The sequence below is a fragment of the Medicago sativa genome, chromosome 2 (genome assembly GCF_051527215.1).
Source record: "Medicago sativa cultivar Bolivia chromosome 2, Bolivia_mono, whole genome shotgun sequence".
In the NCBI taxonomy this organism is placed as follows: Eukaryota; Viridiplantae; Streptophyta; class Magnoliopsida; order Fabales; family Fabaceae; genus Medicago; species Medicago sativa.
The window spans coordinates 46,391,646-46,419,546 of NC_140750.1; the positions used below are offsets into that span (position 1 = coordinate 46,391,646).

General features: G+C 36.9%; 1 protein-coding gene and 1 long non-coding RNA gene across 2 annotated transcripts; both read left to right on the top strand.

Annotated features, from left to right (window-relative positions):
- Nucleotides 1-230: 230 nt before the first annotated feature.
- Nucleotides 231-1,123, top strand: LOC146946925 (uncharacterized). Its single transcript, XR_015026864.1, has 2 exons — nt 231-770; nt 875-1,123. It is a non-coding gene; the product is annotated as an uncharacterized LOC146946925 (long non-coding RNA).
- Nucleotides 1,124-12,017: 10,894 nt separating this feature from the next.
- LOC146946926 (uncharacterized) lies at nt 12,018-13,592 on the top strand. Its single transcript, XM_085748335.1, has 3 exons — nt 12,018-12,339; nt 12,427-13,242; nt 13,285-13,592. Exons 1-3 carry the CDS (start codon nt 12,018-12,020, stop codon nt 13,590-13,592), a joined length of 1,446 nt encoding a protein of 481 aa, XP_085604461.1.
- Nucleotides 13,593-27,901: the final 14,309 nt, after the last annotated feature.

Below are 27,901 nucleotides of genomic sequence, written 5' to 3' on the forward strand. Positions count from 1 at the left end.
TTTTTCCTAAAATAACCTTGACATTATTGAGTTTGTATTTTTCAAAACATTTATTGAAAATGCACATGAAATATTAAGAAGGGTATTTTATAAATTGTTTATTTTGACATTAATTGAGTTTGTGTTTTCCAATGTACTTTCTTAATAAGCGTGATTTCATTTTTTTTTCTTCTTATAAATTAGGATGGAGGGAGTAATTTTTTTCACCTCATTGGTACATTATTATTACACCTAGTTTTTTCATCATTAAATTCTATTAAGAGGAATGTTAACAACACACATATTAACATACTTTATTTGATTGGTTAAAATTCACTCGGAATCTATCAATAAAAAAAAATGTTGAAAAAAATGTGTTAAAATATGTGTTGCCAACCTTTCTCATTTTTTTTAGGGAATTTTCTCATCTATTAATTCTATTTTGGATTCCCCCCTCTCTATATGATGAAAGGACGAAAAGAAAAATAAAAATATAATGAAGGGTCAATTGATTAAATCAACGATTTTGAGCGACAAACACATTAATATAGATACATTTTTTAAGGATTTAATATGGTTTTTAGATGTACATCAAAGAAACATTTAATAATAATAGTATGATTTTAAGAGTCGCTTCTTGCAAATAAAGTCTCAGGTTTTTCACATTATAAAGTAATCAAACATTTTTCAATTTCTACATTCAAAGCAATAATACAAAATGGCTAAAATTTTAAACGTTTTTTATGTCGTGATCATCTTTCTTTCCATTTTTCTTTATGCAACGAACTGCTGTAAGTACCTTTTCTTACCGTTTCAAATGTTCTTTTTATCTTATTCATCACAATGTTTTAACCCTCTGTTGCTAACCTTCCTTAATTATTTTTTGACATCATAGTAATTATTACATGCGAATCTGATGAAGATTGTCCAGCTAGTTTTTGTATCCCTCCTCAAATTCCGAAGTGCAGAATGATTTGTGAATGTGTCACTAAAACACAACACTTACGTTCAAAAAATTAAGCATACTGTGATCTTTAAATTTCATTGTTGGACTCTATTATTATACTAATGTAAGTGATAATACATTAATTCACTTTTATACTTATCTACTTTAATAAATAAGGAAATATATCTATTTTCTCTAGTTATGAAAGTTAATGACTACAAAAAATACAATCTTTACTTCATTCTAATCACTTGACACGTCATCAAAATTATATTATTTTGCGTATTTTTTTTAACAAGCTAAAATGGAATATATTAACTCACAAGAAGTGATTCACCTCGCACAAGGTGTGCAAAGGAGAACCACCCACCAAAATACACAGTTATGAGCCTATTTCCAAAAAAAATAACAACAACGGAAGAGCTGACGAAAAAAAGCTACACAAGAACACCCATACAAATCAACGGATGCCGCCGCCAGTCATTATAATTGAAAGCGAAAGTAGGCATTTTGGCCTTTAGCTAAGAAAAAGACAAAAGTTTGATGTTGTCAGCTAATTGATCCAATCTGCCACTTTTCTGATTGAAGATCCTATTATTTCTTTCCTTCCAAATAATCCAGACACTAGCATGCCAGATTAGTGTCAGATAAGAATATGTTGCTCTCGGTAACCCTGCTAGGTGACCAAACTGATGAAAATGGGCCGTAATGGACGCTGGAGCCATGAAAGAAATGCCTAACCACTGGTAAATACGATGCCACACCATGGCAAAATAATCACACCAGAAGATAAGGTGATATGCAGTTTCACCTGAACCGCACCCACCAATGCAAAGAGCATTGTCATGCTGAATGATTCTTCTTCGAATGAGATTGTCTTTAGTTGGTAATCGATTACGAAGCAGTCGCCAAACAAAGACTGACACCTTTAGGGGAACTTGTTTCTGCCACACACCTTCAAACACGCCATGGCCATCAGGGACAGTTATCGTCGACAGGTAAGTGTAAGCTTCCTTCACGGAATAGTATTATCCTGCAAAACAACATTATGCAATAAAGATGCACACTCGAACACCGTCTCCTCCTCCCAACCAAGAGGTGCCTCCTCCACCTCTAGGCACCACCATCAACTCCCTAACCACTCCTCTCCATATCCTGCATTGTTACCCATTTATTTTCCGCTAAATCAAAAAGGCGGGGGAATTGCACCCTTAAAGGAGCGCCCCCTGTAACACCCCGTTTTCCCAACATAAAAATTTCAAAAATAAATCAGAGTTTCTCAACGTAAACGGAATGTTACATTTCTTTTCTTAAAATCGTAAACGGAATAAATAAATATTTATCCTTCAAAATCCAACAACGTAATTATTTTAAAACTTCGAGCGGAATAATTCAACATCTTAAATAATCTTTGGCACAAGGGCCTCAACATAAAATCTCAAAAAATCTTAGTTCAACAATAATTCTTGAAAAGCTTCTGAAAATAATACGTAAGGAACAGAAACGCAATAACAAAATTCCCATCCCGTTACGTATCAGAGCACCTAGGACACACTTGTGAGGAGTCCACTCACGACCGCGACTAATCTTGGTTACCTGCAAGTTACCCATACGAAGAGCAACATTTTCAAGCAGAAGGGGTGAGATTTCACATTCATTAATAATAATCATGTAACATCATGTCATCATCATAAACAACTTCATATCCAACTTCGTAAATTAATCTTTAACAACTTGACGACTTTGACTCAACTATGCAGCTTCAACTCGACTATGCAACTTCAACTCGACTATGCAACTCTTAACATCTTAAATCATCATGACAATGCAAATGCATGTGGTACCAATCAGGGCATCAAGCCCCCAACATATTTGAGCGTAAAAAGGCTCCAGGGCATCAAACCCCCAACATATTTGAGCAAAAGCTCTAGGGCATCAAGCCCTCAACTTGAATGAGTATGCATGGACTCAACTTCTTACAACTTGAAGCATCATGAACATCTTATATGACTCAAATAATTTGGACGTCATCTTACAACTTTACAACTTAGACCGACATTTACAACTTTATGACATCAATGGTCAACAACAGCAAAACAACAATATATGCAGCAAATAACAGCTCTTAGACATCATATAATCACTAAAGAATGAATCACATCAACATAATCATCATAAGTAATACTTAAGGTGCATATTTAACAACATCACATTACTAATAATATTAATCATCTTAATTCATGTCTTCTGGACAGCTTCTAACATCATCAATAACTTCAACGACATCAACAACAACTTACAACTTAATGACATTGACGACAACAACGACAACGACGACAACAACATCTTCTCATGATAATATCATAATTCATCAATTATATACAACATCTTATATCATCATATTAAATAACATATACCTTCATATAATACTTCATCAATCATGAACAACATCATAAAACATCATATTCATCAATCATAAACAACATCATATAACATAGTATTTAAACAACAACAATAATTCACTATGTATCTTTTAAAAACATAATAAATTATCCACAACATAATTTCATGTCAAACCAAAGCTACTGGAAAGATATCACAAATATCAACAACTTTCATGTTTATACCAAAGACTAATTCAGAACAGAAATATGTGAAACAAACGTAAAAACATGAAACAGAGAATGCTGTCACCGTACAATTTCGCTAAGACCTCCTTGGAGTATTTTCATCATAACTCAAAAACTAAAAATCATATTCACATCAAACCTAAGCCACTGGAAAGCTAACAAAATTATCTAAAACTTTCATGTTTTTGCCAAAGGCCAATTCTGTACTGATCAATACCAGTTTTCATTTTAAATTCGAAAAAGTTGTGCAGAAGTCCATAAAAATTCACTGTGACCTATGTACAGTAATTTGACCATAACTCAAGTTCTATAAATGATTTTGACATCAGACCAACGGCATTAGAAAGCTAACATCCATACCTACAACTTTCTTGTTTACACCTAAGACCAATTCGGCACCGATCAATACCAATTTTCATTTTAAAATTTGGGGCCGAGATGAAAAAAAATCAGAAAAAGTAACTTATATTATTCAAACTTGACATTCATTCAAAATCATCACAATCAACAACAACATAACATCAATCATCAATTGAGCATAATTCATCAAGTATCCAAATACATATACCAAGAGCATGCAATTTCATCATCAACAATTCATTTATCAACAAATTAACATACCCAAACATATCACTACAACTAGAGCACGAATTTCATCAATTAAATTGCAATTCAAAACCCTAACTTCTTTAATCATCAAAATAAAACAACAACAAACATGTTAAACCCTATTTCAGAACCATATACTTATGATTAAAGAAGGTTAGTCCCACCCTTACCTTAGATTAATTGACAGCAAGGTTCTACAGACTTCTCCTTCTCTGACTCTTCTCTTCTCTAGGTTTCTTCTCTTTCTCCAAAACAGTTTTGCACGTAATCCTTAACCTACTTATTTTCCCTTATTTCCAATTCTGCCCCAAAGCCTCATTATTCTAAATAATTATATTTTTCCACTAAATATATTCTTCCACTAAATATATTCTTCCACTAAATATATTCTCCCACTAAATATATTCTTCCACTAAATATATTCTTCCACTAAATAACACATAATAGCATATTTCATCAAAATATATATGTATATAATATTTTAACACCAAATAACAAATATATCTCTACATCAAATAACAAATATATTTCTACACAAAATAACAAATATATTTCTACACCAGATAACATATATATTTCTACACAAAATAACAAATATATTTCTACACCAGCTAACATATATATTTCTACACAAAATAACAAATATATTTCTACACCAGATAACATATATATTTATACACAAAATAACAAATATATTATACTAATAAATACCAACATATAACATAACAAAATATCACTCAAAAAATATATCAACTAAATTATAAAAAAGACATTTAATCTCAATAAAATAAATAAGTAATAAAATAGGGCGTTACACCCCTGTTGGAACAAAACTTGTTTAACATTACCCTTTAGAGTTTTGATGATAACAAGACATTAAAAATTGTCAATTGGATATGCTAATATTTGTTCAAGTGTACATGACCATAGACAAAAAATTTAGTATCTTATAAGGTTCTGAAGGAACAAAAGAGAGCAAAGGAATCAACAAGAATGAAGCTTGAAGCATCTGAAGAAAAGTGCTCCTGAAGTCAAGGGCTCCTGAAGTGATGATGTCATCAGAAGCTAGTTCATCAGAAGCAACATCACCATAAGTTGAAGTCCATCAGAAGATGAGAGACTTAAAGCTTCAAAGGCTATTCAAAGGATTTAATCACGCCTAGCATTGCAGAAGACTAGGAGAGTGAAGCAATGGCTATTTTGAAAGGATTTGAAGGCATTGGATGCTTGTTCTTTGAAGAGCGTTGACAAAATACAATTGTACGAAGTGTACAACCACTACCTCCACTACTCTGTTTTATCTCTGCTACAGGACAAGAATAACAGTTACGCCTGCAACGATGTTCTTTCATACTTGGAATGGATTTGAAATTGATCATTCATATGACAATAACCATATCAGGCAAAAGATCATTGGTGATTGATAAAAGCTTCAAACAACTCTTTTTTTTTTTTTTTTATGTTTTGGCAATTTCACAACGTCTCTTTCACACCTCTATATAAAGGAGTGAAGACTTAGAGAATGGAAAAGGACTCAACAACAATTTACAAGTGCCAAAACTCTGTCAAAATTGTTCTGCATCAAAAGTTCACTTAGAATTTCTTAACAACTTTCATATCTTAGAAATTCTAGAGTCTTAAGAGTCTGTATCTGATTTGTATTGTGAACACCATTGATTGTATATCAAGTGTTCAACCTCAAACATTTTTCTTTGTAATTTTGTTTGAATAGAAGTCTCTTGCATTTGTGCTTGAGCATATGAAGTCTCTTGATTGTGTTCAGGAGCATAGGAAATCTCTTGCAGTTGTGCTTGAGTACTTTGAAGTCTCTTGCTAGTTTTAGCAGTGAGCAGTTGTAATCAGATATTACATTTTAGTGAACTCTCATTGGAAGTGCAAGGGGACAGGACTACTTCCGGTTTGTGGAAGGAACCTGTTTAATTGCTTTGTGTCTTTCTTATCTCTCTCTCTCTCTCTCTCTCTCTCTCTCTCTCTCTGTTTTATCCGCTGCATTTAGAATCCTGAATCTTACTTCAGAAGTGGAACTTTATCTGCTTTTGAGTAATTTCAGCTTAGGAGAAAACGAGAAAAAAATCTAACACAATTCAACCCCCCTTCTTGTGTTTTTCTCACCTTCAATTGGTATCAGAGTTTTGGTCTGTTGTCTCAACACTTAACGGTGTAATAGAAAAGATCTGAGAAAAACATGTCTGGTGAAGACTCCACTTCTGGATCTGGGAACAACAATGTTGTTCCATATGATTATGGAAACAACAATAAAGCTGACTCCGGTAAAGTTCCTAAGTTCAATGGAGATCCTGAAGAATTTTTTTGGTGGAAAACCAACTTCTACAGCTATGTCATGGGTTTAGATGAAGAACTATGGGGCATTCTAGAAGATGGTGTTGGTGACTTAGTCCTTGATGAAGAAGGAGCTGCTATTGATAGAAGGAAACATACTCCTACTCAGAAGAAACTCTACAAGAAGCATCACACAATCAGATGAGCACTTGTCACTGCTATACCTAAAGCAGAGTATATGAAGACGAGTGACAAATCTAATGCTAAGGCAATGTTTGCTTCTCTTTGTGCAAACTATGAAAGCAGCAAGAAAGTCAGAGAAGCAAAAGCTCTTATGCTTGTTCATCAGTATGAGTTGTTCAAGATGAAGGATGATGAAAATATTGAGGAAATGTACTCAAGGTTTCAAACCCTAGTCTCTGGATTACAAATACTGAAGAAAAGTTACGTTGCTTCTGATCATGTGAGCAAGATACTAAGAAGCTTGCCTGCTAGATGGAGACCTAAGGTTACTGCTATTGAGGAAGCTAAAGATTTAAACACTTTAAGTGTTGAAGATCTTGTCAGTTCTCTTAAGGTTAATGAGATAAGTTTAAATGAACATGAGCCTACTAAGAAGAATAAATCTATTGCTCTACCATCTAAAGGGAAGTCATCAAAAGCTCTTAAAGTTGTTGAATCTGAAGAAGAATCACCTGATGGAGATTCTGATGAAGATCCTACTGAGAAGATGGCTATGCTCTCTAACAAGCTTGAGTATCTGGCAAGGAAAAATAGGAACTTTCTGAGTAATAGAGGTGGTTACAAGAGCTCCAAGAAAGAATATCAGAAGGGATGCTTCAACTGTAAGAAGCTTGGACATTTCATTGCTGATTGCCTTGATTTTCAGAAGGAGAAATCAAAGGACAAGTCAAAGAAATCGAACTTCAACTCAATGAAGTTCAGGAAGCAGATTAAGAAGAGTTTAATGGCAACCAGGGAAGATTTAGACAGTGAATCTGGGTCTGAAAAGGAAGAAGCAGAAGATGAAGCAAATGTAGCTAGAGGGTTAGTGGCTACAGTGACATCAGAAGCTGAACCTGATTCAGAATATGAAGATGAAAATGAGGTATACTCTAAAATTCCCCGAGAAGAACTTATTGAGTCTCTTAAAGAACTCCATACACACTTTGAACTTAGAACCAATGAGTTGAACAATTTAAAAGAAAGATATGTTGATTTAATGAAACAACAAGATTCAACTCTATTGGATCTGAAAGCTTCTGAAGATAGACTTAGAGGCTTTGACTTCATTTGTAAAACTTATGAAGAGAAGCTCGAGTTTCTTTGTCAGAAGCTACAAGAAAAGTGTGATGGAAAGTCTTTAAGTAAACATGAAATTGCTTTTGAAGATTTTATTATATCTAGTATTGACATAAGCAAAATTTCTTCAATGATTTATAGCATTTACAGAAACAATGGTAAAGGGATTAGATTCTCAGAAGGGAAGCCTAATGAAATCAGTCTTAAAGCATGTTGTGAATGCATCAAGGAAGGATTGAAAACCTTCGTTGTACCTGAAGGTGCTAAGTGTGAAACTGTAGTTCAGTCAGAACCTGAAGTTTCTTGCTCTAAGACTAAGAATATTTCAAAGTCAAAGAACACTAAGCCTAAGGCAACCATAAACTCTGATTCTAAGACTTCAAAGATCAAGATTCTGAAGAGATCATAACTTGTTCCTCAGTGTCAGTTGAAATCAGAGTCTGGTATCTTAAAGTCTAAGGTTCAGAAGAAAAAGACAATTATTGCTTCTGGTGAATCAAAACCAAAAGGTGTTAATCCCAAGGTGGTGATTGAACAGAAGCTGTCAAACTTACAGCACAAGGTACAAGAAGTGACGAGTAAAACTTCCAGTACTAACCTCAAAGGACCCATAAAACAATGGGTACCTAAATCTGAAATTGTCAATGCTGCAGATATGTCTAAGAGCAAAGGAAAAGCAAAAATCATGGTACCTAGACAGCGGGTGCTCAAGGCATATGACATGAGAGAAGTCTATAATCCTCACCCTCACAATGAAAGAAGGAGGAAATGTGAAGTTTAGAGGCAACCAATCTGGCAAGATCATTGGTACAGGAACTACTGGTAACTCCTCTATCTCAATTAATAATGTGTGGTTGGTAGATGGTCTTGAACATAACCTTTTGAGTATCAGTCAGTTTTGTGACAATTATGATGTGATGTTTGAAAAGACCAACTGCACAGCAATCAACAAAGATAACAAGTCCATAGTATTCAAGGGAAAGAGGATAGAGAATGTCTATAAAATTAACTTCTCTGAACTGGTTGATCAGAAGGTATTCTTTCTTCTATCAATGAATGATAAGAAATGGATGTGGCACAGAAGGTTGGGACATGCTAACTGGAGATTAAACTCTAAGCTTAGTAAGTTACAACTTGTCAAAGGCCTACCAGACATTGACTATCATTCAGATGCACTTTGTGGTGCATGCCAGAAAGAGAAGATTGTGAAATCATCTTTAAAAAAAAAGACATTGTTTCAACCTCCAGACCCTTAGAATTACTTCATGTTGATTTATTTGGACCAGTTAGCACTACATCCTTATATGGAAGTAAATATGGATTAGTCATTGTTGATAATTACAGCAGATAGACTTGGGTAAAATTCCTGAAAAGTAAGGATAATGCATATGATGTATTCAGTAACTTCTGCACTCAAATACAGTCTGAAAAAGAAATGAAAATTTTAAAGTCAGAAGTGATCATGGTGGAGAATTTGAAAATGAGCCATTTGAAATTTTTTGTGAAAAACATGGAATAGTCCATGAATTCTCTTCTCCTAGAACTCCACAGCAAAATGGGGTTGTAGAGAGAAAGAATAGAACTTTACAAGAAATGGCAAGAACCATGATTCATGAAAATAATTTGGCTAAACATTTCTGGGCAGAAGCAGTGAATACAGCATGTTATGTCCAAAATAGAATCTATATCAGACCTATCTTGGAGAAAACAACATATGAAATCTTTAAGGGAAGAAGACCCAATATCACTTACTTTCATCAATTTGGATGTACCTGTTATATTCTAAATAACAAGCTCTACCTAAAGAAATTTGTTGCCAAGGCCCAAAGAGGAATCTTTTTAGGTTATTCTGAAAGGTCAAAGGTATACAGAGTGTATAATTCAGAGACACTCTGTGTTGAAGAATCAATGCACGTTAAATTTGTTGACAAAGAGCCTGGAAATGAAACTCCAGAGCAAGGTGAAAGATTTGCAGATATACAGGTTCTTGAAGACACTCCAAAACCTGATCAAATAATTGAGTCTGAAGATAGTCCAGAAGTTGAGTCCACTCCAGAAGCTCAAGATTAAGTAGCTTTTGATGAAGCTCAAGATGGCTCTCAGCAAGCTAATCAATCCAAGAATACATTCAAGTATAAGCCTTCACATCCTGATGATCAAATCATTGGGAACAAAGAGAGTCCTAGAAGAACAAGATCATACATCAGACAACAAGAGTCTATGATAGGATTGTTATCAGTGACTGAACCTACTACAGTTGATGAAGCACTATTAGATGATGGATGGATAATAACTATGCAAGAAAAGCTCAATTAGTTTCAAAGAAATGATGTGTGGGATCTAGTACCCAAACCTCAGCAGAAGAACATTATTGGAACAAAATGGGTATTCAGAAACAAGTTGAATGAACAAGGTGAAGTAGTCAGAAAAAAAGCAAGACTTGTTGCTCAAGGTTACAGTCAATAAGAAGGCATTGATTATACTGAAACATTTGCTCCAGTTGCAAGATTGGAAGCAATCAGGTTACTTCATGGCATAATATTATATCAAATGGATGTAAAGAGTGCATTTCTCAATGGAGTGATATCAGAAGAAGTGTTTATCAAGCAAACTCCTGGTTTTGAGGATCATAAGTCTCCTTACCATGTTTATAAACTTAAGAAATCACTATATGGCTTGAAACAAGATCCCAAAGCTTGGTATGATAGACTAAGTAATTTCCTGATTTAAAACGATTTTAAAAGAGGCCAGGTTGACGCAACAATCTTCAGAAGGACTCTTGAGAAAGACATTCTTGTTATGCAGATATATGTTGATGATATAATATTTGATTCTACTAATACTTCTCTTTGCAAGGAAATTTCTAAGTTAATGCAGGATGAATTTGAAATGAGCATGATGGGAGAGTTAAAGTTCTTCCTTGGAATTCAAATCAATCTAAGCAAAGATGGAGTATATGTTCATCAAACAAAATACACAAAGGAACTTCTGAAAAAGTTCAAGCTGAAAGATTGTAAAGTGATGAATACTCCAACGCATCCAACCCACACCTTAAGCAAAGAATATACTGGAACAAAGGTAGATCAGAAGCTGTATAGAGGTATGATTGGTTCTTTGTTATATCTCATTGCATCAAGGCTAGATACTTTATTCAGTGTATGCTTGTGTGCAAGATACCAGTCAGATCCTAGAGAATATCATTTAATTACTGTTAAGAGAATCTTCAGGTATTTGAAAGGAACAACTAATCTAGGACTCCTCTATAGGAAATCCTTAGATTATTAGTTGGTTGGATTTTGTGTTGCTGATTATGCTGGTGATAGGATTGAAAGAAAATCAACCAGTGGCAACTGCCAGTTTCTGGGTGAAAATCTAATCTCCTGGGCTAGTAAAAGACAAGAAACTATTGCCATGTCTACATCAGAAGCATAATACATCTCAGCTGCAAGTTGTTGTACAACACTGCTTTGGATGAAACATCAGTTGGAAGACTATCAGATTAATGCTAACAGTATTCCCATTTATTGTGATAATACTGCTGCTATTTGTTTGTCAAAGAATCCTATTCTACATTCAAGAGCAAAGCATATTGAAATCAAACACCACTTTATTAGAGATTATGTTCAAAAAGGAATTTTAGATATACAATTCATTGATAATGAACATCAATGGGCTGATATATTTACTAAGCCTTTAACTGTTGAAAGATTTGAATTTATAAAGAAAAATTTGAACATGCACTTTGTGTCTGATTAAAATGCTTGCTCTGAACAGGAATTTAGGTTCTGAAGTCGTTCAGAAGCTATAGTCCACTAGAAGCTCTTTATTGAGGTTCTGAGGAAAATGTGCTTCTGAAGATGACATCAGCATCTGAACTCCAGAAGCTGGATTTTGTGCTCCTAAATAGCAGAGTTAGTGGAAACGTTGTAAGTTACTTTTTGGTAGCATTTGTCCCACTAACTTGGAAGTTACTCTGAAAAACTATGACGTGGCTTAAGTGTATTTGTGTATAACGTAAGAGGGCAATGATGATTTTAAGCTTTGAATGTACTATCTCGCGCCCCCTATGTCATTAATGCTGTGTTTGTTTGTACCCTTCTGAATTTCAAATGTTTTACTAAAAACACTTAGACAAAAAACACACACTACTCACTTCATAGCCTACACTTTCTATTTGCTCACTGATTCTCCGCAAAAACTTCATCTTCTTCAATCAAAACCTTAGAATCCTAAATTTTTCTTCAACATCAATGGCTTCTTCAAGTTCGGTTCTCAAATCATCTATGCAAGAAAAACTGGCATATGAAATCAGGGGAAGAACCATGTCATTAAAAGAATGGGAACTGAATGTTCAAGTTGAGAATCTTGTTGATTTTATCTCTCTTGCTCATCATGGTTGCGAGCTCAGAGGCTACTATCATGCTCAGGATCTTGATGGTTACTTCACCATGCTGAATGGTCCAACGTACATGAACTTGGTAAGGCACTTCTGGGTTAGAGCACAAGTCTACGATCGTAAAGCTGCTTTGTTGGAAATGGATGAGAAAGTTCTGATAGACCCCAGTCTAAAGGGTAAAACAAGGGAAGAAATGGGTTTGGAACCCTTCACCTGCACATAAATAAGATCAAGCATCATGGGTATTCCGGTGTTTATTTCAGGAGAAGTGATTGCTTGGGTGATTAGAAGAGCATCTGAAGAAATGTTTGTCAGTGGCTTGGACAACAACAAAACTAGTTTATGGATTGAAAGAGTGAATAAAACCATGTTCAACAATACTAAGAACGGAAAGTACAGTGACTTGAGCATGGAACATAAGCTGCTCCTGAAGATAAAAAATGAGAATCTTCTACCAAGAGGTGGTGGTGGAGATCTACCCTCACTGGATCGTAGAGTGTTTCTGCACTTCTTCATGACCAAAGAGAAGGCAAATGTGCCTAAGTACATCTTCAGACACATGATTAAGACTCTTAGGGAAAGTCAAACAATCAAGAGATGTTGGATTCCTTATGGAAGACTTATTTCAGAAATTCTTCATCAAGGAGAACTTCTGAACACTCTCAAGGAGATCAATATCTTTAGTGATGCACAACTAGGCACAGTAACAGGCAAAGTGATCAATGGCAGTACTCTTAAGCACATGAAGCTGATCACAAAAGAACAATACACTGAACTCAACACTGATATGAAGGAGTCATCAGCAGTATCTAACCTGATGGATGATTTTCCTCCTATATGCAAGGAAGAACCTTTGGAAGTAAGAGTTAACTTCATTCTGGATCACTATGAGAAAATAGGAAAGACAATCAAGCTCAGTGACATTCCTGACACTATGTATGGTGGTGCTCTACCTGTAGCTAAAAGCAGGAAATCCATGAAGAGAACAATCACTGAAGCTGAGTATCTGGAAGAAGATCCTGAATCACTTCCCAAGAGAGCTAAGAAGGAAAAGAGAGACTCTCAGAAGCAAGATACTGGTCATGTTGTGCCAAGTATTTAAGAAGAAGTCCATGGCTTAGAACTTGCTGAAGTTCTACACAGGAGGACAAGGAGTGGCAAAACAGCTGAATCCTCACAATCTCTACCTGCTCAACCTTCAATTCCTAAGAAGAAAAGGAAGCATGCTGTCAGGAAACTGAAGGTAGCAGACTATGTGATGGAAGAAGAAGATCAGATAGAAGCTGCTACTGATCTAGTAACCAGATATGTTAAGAGAAAGAAGGCTGAAGATGCTGCTACACTTCAGAAGACTTTGGAACTTGCAAAAGAGATAGAAGTTCCTGCTTCAAGCATTGCAAGAAAAGATGCTGGTGCAATTGCTCAATAGGTGATTAAAGCTACTGAAGAAGTACAAGAGATGGTAGCAACTGAAGCTGGAAGATTGTTGGTGCTAGCTGATGGTCAGGAGGGAGTTCAAAGAGAGGATGATGTCAGGACAGAAGCTGATGCTTCAGAAGTTTCTCCAAGTAATATTGATTATCTTCACACTGCTAGTGTTATAGAAATAGAATCTAGTTCTACCTCAGCCTCACACTCAACCTCTATCTCAACCTCCTCAGACTTAGATAATGTTCCCTTAAGCCAAATCTATTCAACTATAAACAAAGGCTTTTCATCATCCACCAAACACCAGAAAAAGCCTGCTGATGATGCATTTGAGCCAATGTATCCAAGTATTCAAGAAAAAATAATTTGTTTGTCTCAAATGAGGATTGATGTTAGTGCAAGACTTCATGCTAATCATCCCTTTCAACCTCCTATGATTGAACCCCTTCAATCTATTCCTGCTGATGCAGAGGTTGTGGGTGAACCAGCAGTGCCAGAGTCTGCAGATCTCTCTGAATCATCATCACATCCAAAATCAACTACCCAAACCTCTTAATGATCTGTTTTGGATGAATTGATTAATCATTGTTCAGGTGAGTTACCAGGTTTTGAGCCTAATCTAGAAAAAGCCTCTGAAGTAGCTTATGAGGAAGTCACTTTAGAAAGCCCCCAACAACAAGCAGCAAACTTAAAAATGGCCTCAACAACCTGCACAAATATTATCATTCACCCTGAAAAACTTCCATATCATCTTAATGCAACTCACTCAAACATATCCTTTGGCATTGAATTAAGAAAGTTATCCAAGAAAAGACAATCTATTTCTGAACAAGTCTTTCTTGATCAACTTGAGTCTCAAACTCATGAACAAATGATTGAACTTGATTTTATGATCACATCAGATTCTTCTGATGATGAGGATGAGAAAATTGGATTTCTTAACATGTCTACAAGCTCATCGTCTACTATGGTCTTAAAATATGTTCCTGATCTACGATTTGAGACCAACTTGCAAGAGGTAAGAGTCAACAGAACTCAAGAGAAGACTCAACTGTGCATAACAGGCAGGAATGCTTCTGATGTCATTCCTTCTTGTGTTCATCCTAATGAACTTGATCTCTCATGGTTAACCAAGATAAACTTCAAGTCAGCCTCTATAGAATTAGAATTGATGCAAAGGAATAATGTCTTGGAAAGAGAAAACAAGCAGTTAAGGAAAAAGCTTCTTGATCAAAAATTGTTATTGCTTGAGTATAAATCCTCTACAGAAGCTAAGCTGGAAGAAGCAAGGATTAGAGAAGAAAATCTGATCAGAAGCAATGAAGCCTTCAAAGAGGAAATGAAGCAGCAAGCAGAGACTACAAACAGGATGCTCAAAGAGATGATGGAGATGTTCCAAAAATAAGCCAAACCTTAGTTGCACACCTTAGCTTGTTTATTTTATTTGTTTGTATTTTTGCACGTTTCTGCTTCTGAACTATGTTTTTGCTTCTGAACTACTTTTATGCTTCTGAACCATATTTTACGCTTCTGAACTCTGTGTATTATAGAATAACCCACTGTTTTTCTTATCTCCTTCTTTTTATCTTTATTTTTATACTTTTTGTTGATGACAAAAGGGGGAGTAGATGTATAGTATTTATAGGCTCTGAGCCTCATTAATTTAATTTTAATTAAGTTAAATTAATAGGACCTTCGTCTTATCTCTTAGTCTATTAATGTGAGATTATTCTGAGTATTATTACGTTCTTAACGATGAATTTGATTAACATGAATAGACTTACAAACCTCACCTTAAAGTACTATTGGACTCAGGGGGAGCTTACAAACCTCATACCCTTAAAGTCAACTTGTTAATTAGATTAATAACAATTGAACATTTTTAAATACGAATGTTTGTCATCATCAAAAAGGGGGAGATTGTTGGAACAAAATGTGTTTAACATTACCCTTTAGAGTTTTGATGATAACAAGGTATTAAAAATTGTCAATTTTATATGCTAATATTTGTTCAAGTGTACATGACCATAGACAAAAATTTTGGTATCTTATAAGCTTATGAAGGATCAAAAGAGAGCAAAGGAATCAACAAGAATGAAGCATGAAGCATCTGAAGAAAAGTGCTCCTGAAGTCAAGGGATCCTGAAGTAATGACGTCATCAGAAGCTAGTTCATCAGAAGCACCTCATCAGAAGCAACATCACCAGAAGCTGAAGTTCATCAGAAGATGAGAGACTTAAAGCTTCAAAGGCTGTTCAAAGGATTTAATCACGCCTAGCATTGCAGAAGACCAGGAGAGTGAAACAACGACTATTTTGAAAGGATTTGAAGGCATTGGATGCTTGTTCTTTGAAGAGCGTTGACAAAAAACAATTGTACAAAGTGTACAACCACTACCTCCACTACTCTGTTTTTGTCTCTGCTACAGGACAAGAATAACAACTATGCCTGCAACGATGTTCCTTCATACTTGGAATCGATTTAAAATTGATCCTTCATAGGACAATAACCATATCAGGCAAAAGATCATTGGTGATTGATCAAAACTTCAAACGACTCTTTTTTTTGTTGTGCAGGCAATTTCACAACGTCTATTTCACACCTCTATATAAAGGAGTGAAGACTTAGAGAATGGAAAAGGACTCAACAACAATTTACAAGTGCCAAAACTCTGTCAAAATTGTTCTGCATCAAAAGTTCACTTAGAATTTCTTAACAACTTTCATATCTTAGAAATTCTAGAGTCCTAAGAGTCTGTATCTGATTTGCATTGTGAAAACCACTGATTGTATATCAAGTGTTCAACCTCAAACATTTTTCTTTGTAATTCTATTCGAATAAAAGTCTCTTGCAGTTGTGCTTGAGCATAGGAAGTCTCTTGATTGTGTTCAGGAGCATAGGAAATCTCTTGCAGTTGTGCTTGACTACTTTGAAGTCTCTTGCTAGTTTTAGCAATGAGCAGTTGTAATCAGATATTACATTTTAGTGAACTCTCCTTGGAAGTGCAAGGGGGACATGACTACTTCTGGTTTATGGAATGAACCTGTATAATTGCTTTGTGTCTTTCTTCTTTCTCTCTCTGTTTTATCCGCTGCATTTAGAATCTTGAATCTTACTTCAGAAGTGGAACTTTATCTGCTTTTGAGTAATTTCAGCTTAGGATAAAACGAGAAAAAAATCTAACACAATTCAACCTCCCATCTTGTGTTTTTCTCACCTTCACCCCTACCCAATTATCGGACCAAAAAAATATACTACCACCTCCACCAACCACCCTACACAAATTATCTTCAAACCAACTCCCCTCCGACAATCCCACACCACGACGACTGCTAGAAACTATTCGCCACCATGTAGAACTATCCCTCCCACCCTCCTTCAGCCGCCCCCTTCCTCCCCGTACCTTGCCTTTAAAACACGATACCAAAGACCCTCCTTGTCAACTAATATATGTCAACACTACTTCCCCAACAAAGCCACATTAAATTCCCTCAATTTTCTAACGCCTAGACCACCTTCCTCCCTAGATAGAGAAACAGAGTCCCAATCCGCCCAAGCAATTTTCCTAAAATCCTCACCCCCCCCCCCCCCCCCCCCCAAATTTTTTTTAAATAAAGATTCGATAGAAGAAATTATACATGCGGGGGCTTTGAAGAAGGAAAGAAAGTAAACTAGAAGCGAAGACAGGACAAATTTCATGAGAACCAGATGACCACCAAACGAGAGAAATTTACTTTTCCAGCTCAACAATCTAGAGGTAATAGTGTTTAAAATCGGATTCCAAAAGTCCAACCTCCGAGGATCCCCTCCGATAGGGAAGCCCAAATACACAAAGGGAAAAGCTCCCACCCGACAATTCAACACCAAAGCAGCCTCATGTAACCAAGAATCTAGGACATTGACACCCATCAGAAGACTTTGATTGAAACTCACCTTTAATCCTGACACATGTTCGAATATTAAAAGCACTGCCCGAATAGACCGCACGTTTGACCAACACTTTTCACCAATGATCAACGTGTCGTCTGCAAATTGAAGGTGTGAAAGATTTAGAGCCGTATCACGTCCCACCATGTATCCACGGAACAACTCCGCCTCTAATAACGACTGCATGAGAATATTAAAGACTTCGGCAGTAGTAGAAACAGAAACAGAGACAAAGGATCCCCTTGACGAAGACCTCTCTCCATAGGAAATTCATCCGTAGGACACCCATTCACCAACACTGACGCAATGGCTGTTCCAACACATTCAGATATCCATTTTCGCCACAAAGTAGGAAAATTCATTTTAAGCATGACCGTGTCCAAATAATTTAAATCCACAAAATCATATGCTTTTTCAAAGTCAACCTTAAAAAGCAACATTTCCTTATGAAGGCGACGCGCTTCGTCCACTGCTTCGTTTGCCACCAAAATATAGTCCAAGATCTGTTTACCTTTAACAAAAGCGGATTGAGTATCTGAAACCACACTTCCTATAACCGCACGGAGTCTGCTAGCAAGAATCTTGGCAAGCACCTTATACATACACCCCACCAAAGATATAGGTCGGAAATCATTTAATCTTTGTGGACTTTCGACCTTTGGAATGAGAGCGATAAATATTGCATTCACTCCCTTTGTCAAACTTCCATTACAATTAAATTCTAGCACAAACCGCATGAAATCTTCCTTCCATTCTGGCCAAAATTGCTTAATAAAACCTAAACTAATACCATCTGGACCTGAACTTTTGTAACTGTCGCAATCCCATATCGCTTGCTTCACCTCTTCCACCGTAAATGGCCTAATAATACTACCTGACTCCGCCACAGACAACCTACGGAACCGTAAATCCTCCACCCCTGGCCGATCAAAATTTGAAGCTTTGTAATGTGAAGAAAAATGATTAAAAATTGCTTCACGGATATTTTGAACCCCCTCGACACAGACACCGTTAACCTGTAGCAACTGTATAGAATTGTGTCTTCTCCTTGCAGACATTACTACATTAAAGAATTTGGTGTTGGCGTCGCCCTCTTGCAACCATTTTAATCTCGCATGTTGCCAGCACAGACTAGTCTGAATGCGCGAATGAAAAGACACAGATAAAACACGGAGCTCAAGCACTTCCTCTTCTAAAAGAACGAATGTCTCATCTTTAGTGTCCAGGAGCGACATCCGCTCCTTTACCTGGTTGCACTTCCCTTCCAAATTCTACGAGTGCCGCTGATGCCATTCTTTTAAGCTTCCTTTAATGAGTTTCAACTTCTCTTTCAAGATAAAACCACCCCACCCATTAATGTTGATGGAGCCCCAAGTATCCCGAACGTACTGAGCATATCCAGGAAAGTCCGCTCAACACTTTAACATACGAAGAGGTCGAGGACCCTAATTGGCGTTATCCACAATGAACACCTAGGGGACGTGATCAGAAAGACCCCTTTGATTTGCCACCTGAATGCAGTTCGGCCAAGTAGAACACCAGTTTACCGACAACAGATACCTATCCAACCGACTCATCGTATACCCATCACCGCGGTACCAAGTGAATAATCTTCCACAAATTGGTATGTCTACTAACATGCCATCCTCTATAAATTTATTAAAAATGTTAGAATCATAATGACGCAAGCTAGAACCTCGACCCCTTCTCTCCGCCAACGACCTGACCGAATTAAAGTCACCGCAAATACAAATATTGGCACTAGCGTTGTTTTGAACAAAAAGAAGCAATCGATCCCACAACAATTGTTTCCCCGCTATATCAAAAGGAGCGTACACATTAGCAATAATAAATTCCTGACCAGTCTGAATAACCCTGCCACGAATCACCAAAACATGAGCCAAACTAGAAGTGGACCACACATCTACCAAATTACGAATCCAAGACGTTATCAGACCACCAGAGGCGCCTACGATGGTTGGAAAGAATAACCTGTCAGAGAATTCCCCCAAAACGACTTCATCATCAAATGATCGACAGTGGATAGCTTAGATTCTTGTAAACATAAAACAAGAGGCTTCTTTTCAGTTACTAGCTTTCGAACTTCACTTCTCTTTTCAAAACCACCTAAACCCCTCACATTATAAGAAATTATCTTCATTTAAATCGTCCAACACCCCAACACACCCTCACCACACATCAAACGCTAACAACTGACACCTTTCCCACCTGCTTCCCCTTTCTTCAAAATCCTCCCCACCTCTGCTCTAAGTTCCTTCCTACCCTCCTTCGACAAAACATTAAATTTGTTCATCGTATCCCCTTTATATTTCACACCAATTAAATCTGCAATACCACACACATCCTCCGCCATAGCCTTGTTTCCACCCTGTAAAGACACCCAGTGCTCCCATTCCTTATTAACTGAAGAAATTGAACTATCAGAGCTTATTTTAGACCCTTGTGGCTTTGCTGCTTTCTTTGACTTTGAGGAGTTAGAGAAGAATCTAGCTCGTTGTTCCCTTGCTTGTTTTTTCAATATTTCCAAAATTTCCAATCTATCTTTGGTGGGCATCCGTGCAACTCGTTTCAAATTACGGGAAGATGTTTAAAACCACCAACATTTCTTTTCTTACTAGCAATAATAGATGAATTAATAGGAATGTTACTTGCCTGCGAAGAGGGGCCAAGAGGCGGTTTAGGTGGTACCACATCTGAAGGCAGATTAGATGATGGTGAATTTCTAATAGGAACCTCCAGTCGAGCCACATCCTTGGTCACGTCAATTCCATGCAGCAGCATGGAGTCATGCTTCTCATTTCACAAACAACTTCATATGTCCACTCCTTTTGCAAATCAACAATCAAAGCATCAACATCCTCTCCTGTATTGTCTAAACCGTGATGTTGTTGTGAGTCCACATTGTCATACCCCAATTTTTGACCTAACATCCTACATTCATACATTGTCTGACCCTGAATAGTCTTTGACTTTTCAAAGGAAATTTCAGCAGAAAGGTATCTTAAAATACCTCATGTTTGGTTCCGAGTCGGGCCCTCTTCGCTCTTTATATTTTTATAATTTTAGTTTTCTTTATTTTTTTATTATTTGTTATTTACTCTTTAATTTCCATCTTTTATTTAATTTTATAATTTTAGTTTTTATTTCCAATTTTTATTTTAGCTTTTAATTAGTCATTTTTCATATTTTATTTTAGTCACTTTTATTTTATTGTCCAAGTAAAAAAAACCAAAGTGTCAATGAGTCCAAAATTAAGTGTCCAGGGGTCCAAAATATTTTTCCTCCAAGCCATGCCATAATCAGTGTAGAGTCAAAACTTTCTTCCCATTTTTCATCAGGAACGCGTTTCATCATCAATACCTCTTCTCACTTTTTTAATTTATTAGTCATTTTTTTTAAACTTTTAGTTTTTATTTTTTTCTTTCATTTTTATTCAGTCTTGATTTTTATATTTTTTTATTTTCCATTTTACCATTTTGTTTTTATTTTTTTCGTTTAATTACTTCTTTAGGTTTTTATTAACTTTTTTTTAATGAGTCCAAAAATTGTCAAAAAATATAGTGTCAAGGTCCAATTTTTTTTTTCTTTCTCAAGTGTGCCACCAACCATGCCATTTTTACATGCCAACTCTCCCATTTGAAAAATCATTCAAATCACATTCCAAAACCATCAATCTCATTCAAATCCCCATCAAAGTGCATTAAACCAATTTTCCATTTTTCATCAACCTTAGAACCTATAAATAGAGCTCTCATCCTTCACAATTTCGGACACCAAAAAGTTCTCTTGAGTTGTCAAAGAACTTTTCTCTCTTCTCCCTCATTTAGCTTGTGTTGACGAGCTATTCTTTTCTTCTCCCTCTTTTTTCTGTCCCTTCGGAATTTTGTCCCTTCGGTAATTTTTGTCCCTTCGGTTGTCCCTTTCTTTTATTTTCTTGCATTTTATTTCTTTTTAGCATTTTATTTTATTTTTATTTAGCATTTTAATTATTGTCATTTATTTTCCAGCAATTAGAATGTATTTAGGTCCAATGTAAATATAAACGAGAAAAGTAAGTGTGTGTGTGTGTGTGTGTGTGTGTGTGTGTGTGTGTGTGCGTGTGTGTGTGTGTGTCTTTTATTTATTTACCGCTTTATATATATATCAAAAAATACAAAAAAATTAGATTAGGGATTTTGTGGTGACTCAACGTCACTACAAAAATCCACGCGCTTTTATTTTTATTGCTCCGTCAGTTTAATTTTCATTTATTGTTCCAAAACAACAAAAACATTCAAATAACAAAAATCACAAAAATATTTTCATAATAAACCTTGATTTTCAATCAAGTGATCGTTCTTTTTACTTTCTTTCTTAATCAAATATCAAATCAATTTTAATCATACTTTGAGTCATCTTTCTTTCAATATAAAAAATACAAACAAATACTCATTTGCCACTTGGCTTTTATTTTAAAACCTTTTTTCAAAATTAATAAAAAACACCTAAACAAATCAAACGTCATTTTCTTAACCCCGAACTACGAGGTTTTGATCCCTCACGGGTACGTAGGCAGAGGACACTCGTCCTTCCAAATCAATAAAATGTAGATAAACTAGGTCTCCTTTCTTTTATCATTTCAAACTCCATTTTTTCTTCAAAAAAAACAAGCAAGTTATAGCACATTAATTAAATGAAACCAAGAGGTTCCCGTAGAGTACTACGGACATAAAGGGTGTTGACACCTTCCCTTATGTAACTAACCCCCGAACCTAAAATCTTTTCAAAATGGGGTGTTTGAACTTTTTCCCCTTTTCTTAAAAAATTAAATGTTCGGTCGTGAAATAATTAGTGAGTCAAAAGCTAATCAAATAGCCTTGATCTCCGAAAAATGACGCGACAGAAATGGCGACTTCACTGGGGATACCTTAAGTGGGTTAAGCCTAACTTGGCTTTGTTTAAAATTTTGTGCTTTAAACTTGCTTAAAAAAATCAAAAAAATAAAAGATGGAAATTACGTGTATATTTGTTCTTCCTTCTTCTTTCTCCTTTCTTAAAACGTGAGTGGTGAGATAAGTCCTACACCCGGACTTGAGAGAAATTTAAGATAGGACGGTGGTATAATCATAGTGCCTTGCCAAGAGTGAATTTTGGTTTGTGACACATGTGATAACCCCACTCAACTAAGGGATCTTGGAAATATACTATGTTGGCATGAGTATTCGTGTTTGGCATGTTATTTTCAAGTGACCGTCGAAGTTGAGGACCTTTAGTTACCTATAAACCCCTCTTGGCCTTTTAGGACGTAGTGCGGTGGCTAATCATGAGTAATCTTGGTTTAGTCGATACTCGATACTACACTCAAACGAGACTTTCTAACGAACATGTTGGATCGGAAGTGGTTGATAACTCTGGGAACTTGGTAGAACCCGTGATACAGGTACATTTGAAAACCATAGTCCTTACCAAATGGCGTGTTACCTTGACTCCAACATATGGACTTAAACCTCACCATGTTTTCACCGTTCTTGTTGCATAATCATGCATACATGCATGCATTCATAAACTTTTTCTCATTAAATACCGAAGGACTTCGATAAGTTTTTATAAACATCAGAAGTATGAACCTTGTAAAAGGAACATCGAGAAATACATTTTCAAAAGTCTTATCCAGACCTTAGCTTTTGTTGGGGTCTCTTTCCTTGACTTTTCTTTTGCTCATAAGGAAACTGTTTGTAACACTTCAAATTATCAAATGAAGCAATGTTCCTTATGTTGTTTACAATTACTTTGACAAATCCTTCGATAAAATAAAAATTGTCCATTTTTGCATAAGCATATCATGCATAATTTTGCATTCATAAGTTTCAAATCCGAGTCTCACAAGTCGTTGTTTTCACAATAAAAGGTCAATCCATTTCAAAAGTGGTCGGACTGTCCTTGTCCAAAGCCAACTCGCACCTACAACACTCGTGCAAACAAAAAGAGGGAACATATCAGTTTGAACAAGAGATCACAACACTCCAGGCCGAGTCAGAGAGACTGAGCACCCTGGTGGTTTCACTGGTAGCTTCACAGAATCAGCCGCAGTTCAAGCAAAGGCCCGAACGCCAACATCAACAGCAGCCTCAACAATAGGCTCCAAGGATGCAGTTTGACCCAATCCCAATGACATATGCAGAGCTGCTTCCCATCTTGGTCATGAAGAACCTTGTCCAAACTAGAGCGCCTCCTCGGGTGCCTAACGAGTTGCCAGTTTGGTATCAACCTGACCTCTCATGTGCCTTCCATCAAGGAGCACCCGGCCATGACATCGAGCACTGTTTCTCTTTGAAGATTGAACTCCAGAAGCTAATTAAAGCCAATATCTTGCTTTTCGAAGATTGAATTCGGACGTGCAAATTAATCCACTGCCGGACTATATTAGCCGCAATTGGGTCTCTTTTGATGTTCCTTCTACTACTTATTTGTTCAAATAATGCGTTAGTTTGTTGTTTGCTGCTTTTCAAAAAATCTTTTCGTCCCGCCCGAGACGAAAGTGAACTTGTGTAGGGCTTTTTGCTTCATGTGTTTTCCATCATTAATAAAAAGTCATTTTTATCCCGGCTTTGCCTTTTATTTTTGCTTTTTTCTGGAAAAATGGTAACACAAAAAAACCAAAAAAATAAATTTCATTCTCAAATATCTGCATAATCATAACTTACTTGTCAACATCAATAATCAAATCATGCATTAATAAACCCGTTGAACACTTTAACCTTGTACTCTCTTCCACCTTTGAGTTCCTTGTATCCGAAGCTGAAGAAGTGAACAAAGAGACTCCTGATGAAATCTCTCGCATACTGGGGCATCTTAGCCGTCAAAGCGGCAAACAAAAATATCAAGGAGATTGTCCGGAAGATGGCTTTCATTTACAAAGACTAGCACAAGGTGCTACCATCTGCACTTCATGAGCATTGTACTTCAGTACACATTTCAACAGGGGCAACCCCCTATTTCCTTAGCATACAACATGGAGGCCATGCTTCCCATAGGAGGTCGAAGTCCCGTCAATAGGAGTTCTGCTAAAGTCAAAGCTTGATCTAATTTAAATGTATGACGACCTTGTGCTAATATATCAAAAGAGGTTTGAAACAAACTTCCAACAAGAAGGTTCGTCCCCGTGAATTTCAAAAAAGGAGACTTTGTGCTCAAAAAGGTACTATCATTTCAACCAGACTCCAGGGGCAAGTGGACGCCTAACTATGAAGGCTCGTGCAATGACTCTTACAACTATGGATGGTGACAAACACACACGTTTTATGAATGATGGTGCAGTCAAGAAATACTCTGTCAAAAATAAAAGCTCGATAAGTCTCAAATCAGAAAAGGCGGCTTAGGCATAAATGAGCGTCTCGGTGGACTGAAAACCCGAAAGGGCAGTCCAGGCAAAAATTAGAGACAAAAAAAATGATGATTATCCTGATAGGTTGAAACCCGAAAAGGGCGATCTATGCAAAAATTAAGGATCATGACAAAGTAACTGCATCCAGTCAGGCAAGATCCACCTGGGGCATACCTGCTATCAAAGAACCTCCAACTTAAGCATCTACAAATCCAAGACTCGGAACAGGGGCAATTCAAGGTCGCATCCGGTCAGGCACGATCCACTTGGGGCATCCAGCTATCAAAAGACCTCTGATTCGAAGCATCTGCAAATCAAAGACTCAGAACAGGGGCAATTCAAGGTCACATCCGGTCAGGCACGATCCACTTGGGGCATCCAGCTATCAAAAGACCTCCGATTCGAAGCATCTGCAGATCAAAGACTCGGAACATGGGCATTCAAAGTTGTTAGGGAGAATAACAGTTATTGTGTTCAATGTACCTTCCCATATATTTACCATTTTCCAAATTTTTCAAAGATCTGTGGGGCCACGCCATTGGCAGGCCACCACTCAATTCATCAAATTTGAGCCTGTGCCCATTTATTTGGAACTCTCATTTATTCTATTTGCAAAATTTCTTCTATTTTTGATGACAATACTTGAAGCAAAAATTTTCACAATACAAAACCTTTTTTACATCTTTTGAAAAGTGTGAACAACAAACACATCCTCTTTGAACTCGTAGTAGGTGAAGCGTACATCCGCATCCGCCTCGAGAACGGTTACACTCCGGAAGAGAAACATAGCTAAGCACTATGGAGAGGACCTCTGCTTTGAGCAAGACGCAGTCATAATCCAGAAATTCAAAAAAGAAATACAAAAAAAATGAAAAGCTCGCTAAGTTGAAAACCTGAAAAGGCGACTTAGGCAATAGAGAGCGTCCCGGTGGACTGAAAACCCGAAAGGGCGGTCCAGGCAAAAATTAGGGGCACAAAAAAGGAATATATTCCCGTTGGACTGAAAACCCGAAAGGGCGGTCCAGGCAAAAGTTAGGGATTTTCAAAAAAATAAAAAAAGAAAAAAAAACATGACTGCTGAAGCATACCAGTGGAAGAACACTCTGCGTCGATTTACAAATGGCGACTTCTTACAGACTCTTGGTCAACAATGGGCTTTATCCCCAGGAGCATCAGCTGCTACCTTGTGCCAGGTTTTGCCCCGTCAGCGGCTCGATTTGTTCGCAATACTATCATCCCCAAGGAAGACTGCCGAGTGTTTGTACTACGATGTCAGTCCGCCTCCCATCTTACCTGTTTTGTCTTGTTTGTCAAGTCACCTGTCACAATCCAGTCCATACATTCATACATTCATGCATTCATACAATCATACATTCATACGTTAATACTTTCACACATTCATACACTCATGCATACATAACATACACACATCATCATTCACACATGATTGCATTAGTCACCAAAATCTTGTTTCGGCCGTGTCTCCTCAGTTCGGTCTTTACTTATCATTGCGTCATGCCGCAAGTTTCTACACATGAACATCTGACATTTACCTTCTTATTATCAAAAGTGTCATCCCCAGTGTGTCTGGTCCAGAGATGTCACTCATTATAAGCCCGGTGGATTCCGGCCACCTCTTACAAAGCCCGGTGGATTCCGGCAATCTTTTACAAAGCCTAGTGGATTCTGGTACAACCTTGCAAAAGCCGAGTGGATTCTCGCAAAAGCCGAGTGGATTCTCGCATATGTTTACCAACCCGAGTGGATTCTCGCAAAAGCCGAGTGGATTCTCGCAAACCTTATCAAAAGCCGCGTGGATTCTCGCAAATGTTTATCAAAAGCCGAGTGGATTCTCGCAAATGTTTATTAAAAGCCGGGTGGATTCTCGCAAACGTTTACCTTGTTTCAAGCTGCTAGTCCTAAACAACAGACCGCTTGAGTTTACCTTTTTGTCTTGTTTCAAGCCGCCAGTCCAAAACAACGGACCGCTTGAGTTTACCTTTTTGTCTTGTTCAAGCTGCCAGTCCTAAACAACGGACCGCTTGAGTTTACCTTTTTTTGTCTTGTTTCAAGCTGCTAGTCCAAAACAACGGACCGCTTGTGTCTACATTTTGTCTTGTTTCAGGCTGCTAGTCCTAAACAACGGACCGCTTGAGTTTACCTTTTGTCTTGTTTCAAGCTGCCAGTCCTAAACAACGGACCGCTTGAGTTTACCTTTCGTCATGGTCAGTTCCAACCAATGAACAGTTTGAAATCACATTTTATTTTCTCCAGTGTCATCCCCAGCTTAGCTGTTCAAGTGATGTCGCTAACAATGTTTTGTTTTCATTAAGCTATCGTACCAAACCGATATGGTAGTAGACAATCTCTTCCCCAGTGAAACTGCAATTCTCCAGCGGAGTCGGATCCCTTTCTTTAACAAATTGGGTATCACGTTGTTTGTTTCTCGTCCCAGTCAAATCATCTTTGCCGTCCTGCTTCATAATTGCATCATGAGCATTTCACAACATCTTAGGTCAAAAATTGGTGTACTTTTGTATTTAAGTCTCTTCGTTCCGTCAACTCAAAGATTTCATCTTCAAATCTCCGGACGAAGAAAACTTAAATAGGGGCATCTGTCATACCCCAATTTTTGACCTAACATCCTACATTCATACATTGTCTGACCCTGAATAGTCTTTGACTTTTCAAAGGAAATTTCAGCAGAAAGGTATCTTAAAATACCTCATGTTTGGTTCCGAGTCGGGTCCTCTTCGCTCTTTATATTTTTAATGAGTCCAAAAATTGTCAAAAAATATAGTGTCAAGGTCCAATTTTTTTTTTCTTTCTCAAGTGTGCCACCAATCATGCCATTTTTACATGTCAACTCTCCCATTTGAAAAATCATTCAAATCACATTCCAAAACCATCAATCTCATTCAAATCCCCATCAAAGTGCATTAAACCAATTTTCCATTTTTCATCAACCTTAGAACCTATAAATAGAGCTCTCATCCTTC

What these genes read in the sequence shown, in the direction of transcription:
- LOC146946926 (XM_085748335.1), top strand. Translation starts at nt 12,018, where the DNA reads ATGGCTTCTTCAAGTTCGGTTCTCAAATCATCTATGCAAGAAAAACTG. An exon ending in GATAGACCCCAGTCTAAAGG is followed by an intron (nt 12,340 to 12,426) that starts GTAAAACAAGGG and finishes TGTTTATTTCAG; the next exon opens with GAGAAGTGATTGCTTGGGTG. An exon ending in CTCTCAGAAGCAAGATACTG is followed by an intron (nt 13,243 to 13,284) that starts GTCATGTTGTGC and finishes TCCATGGCTTAG; the next exon opens with AACTTGCTGAAGTTCTACAC.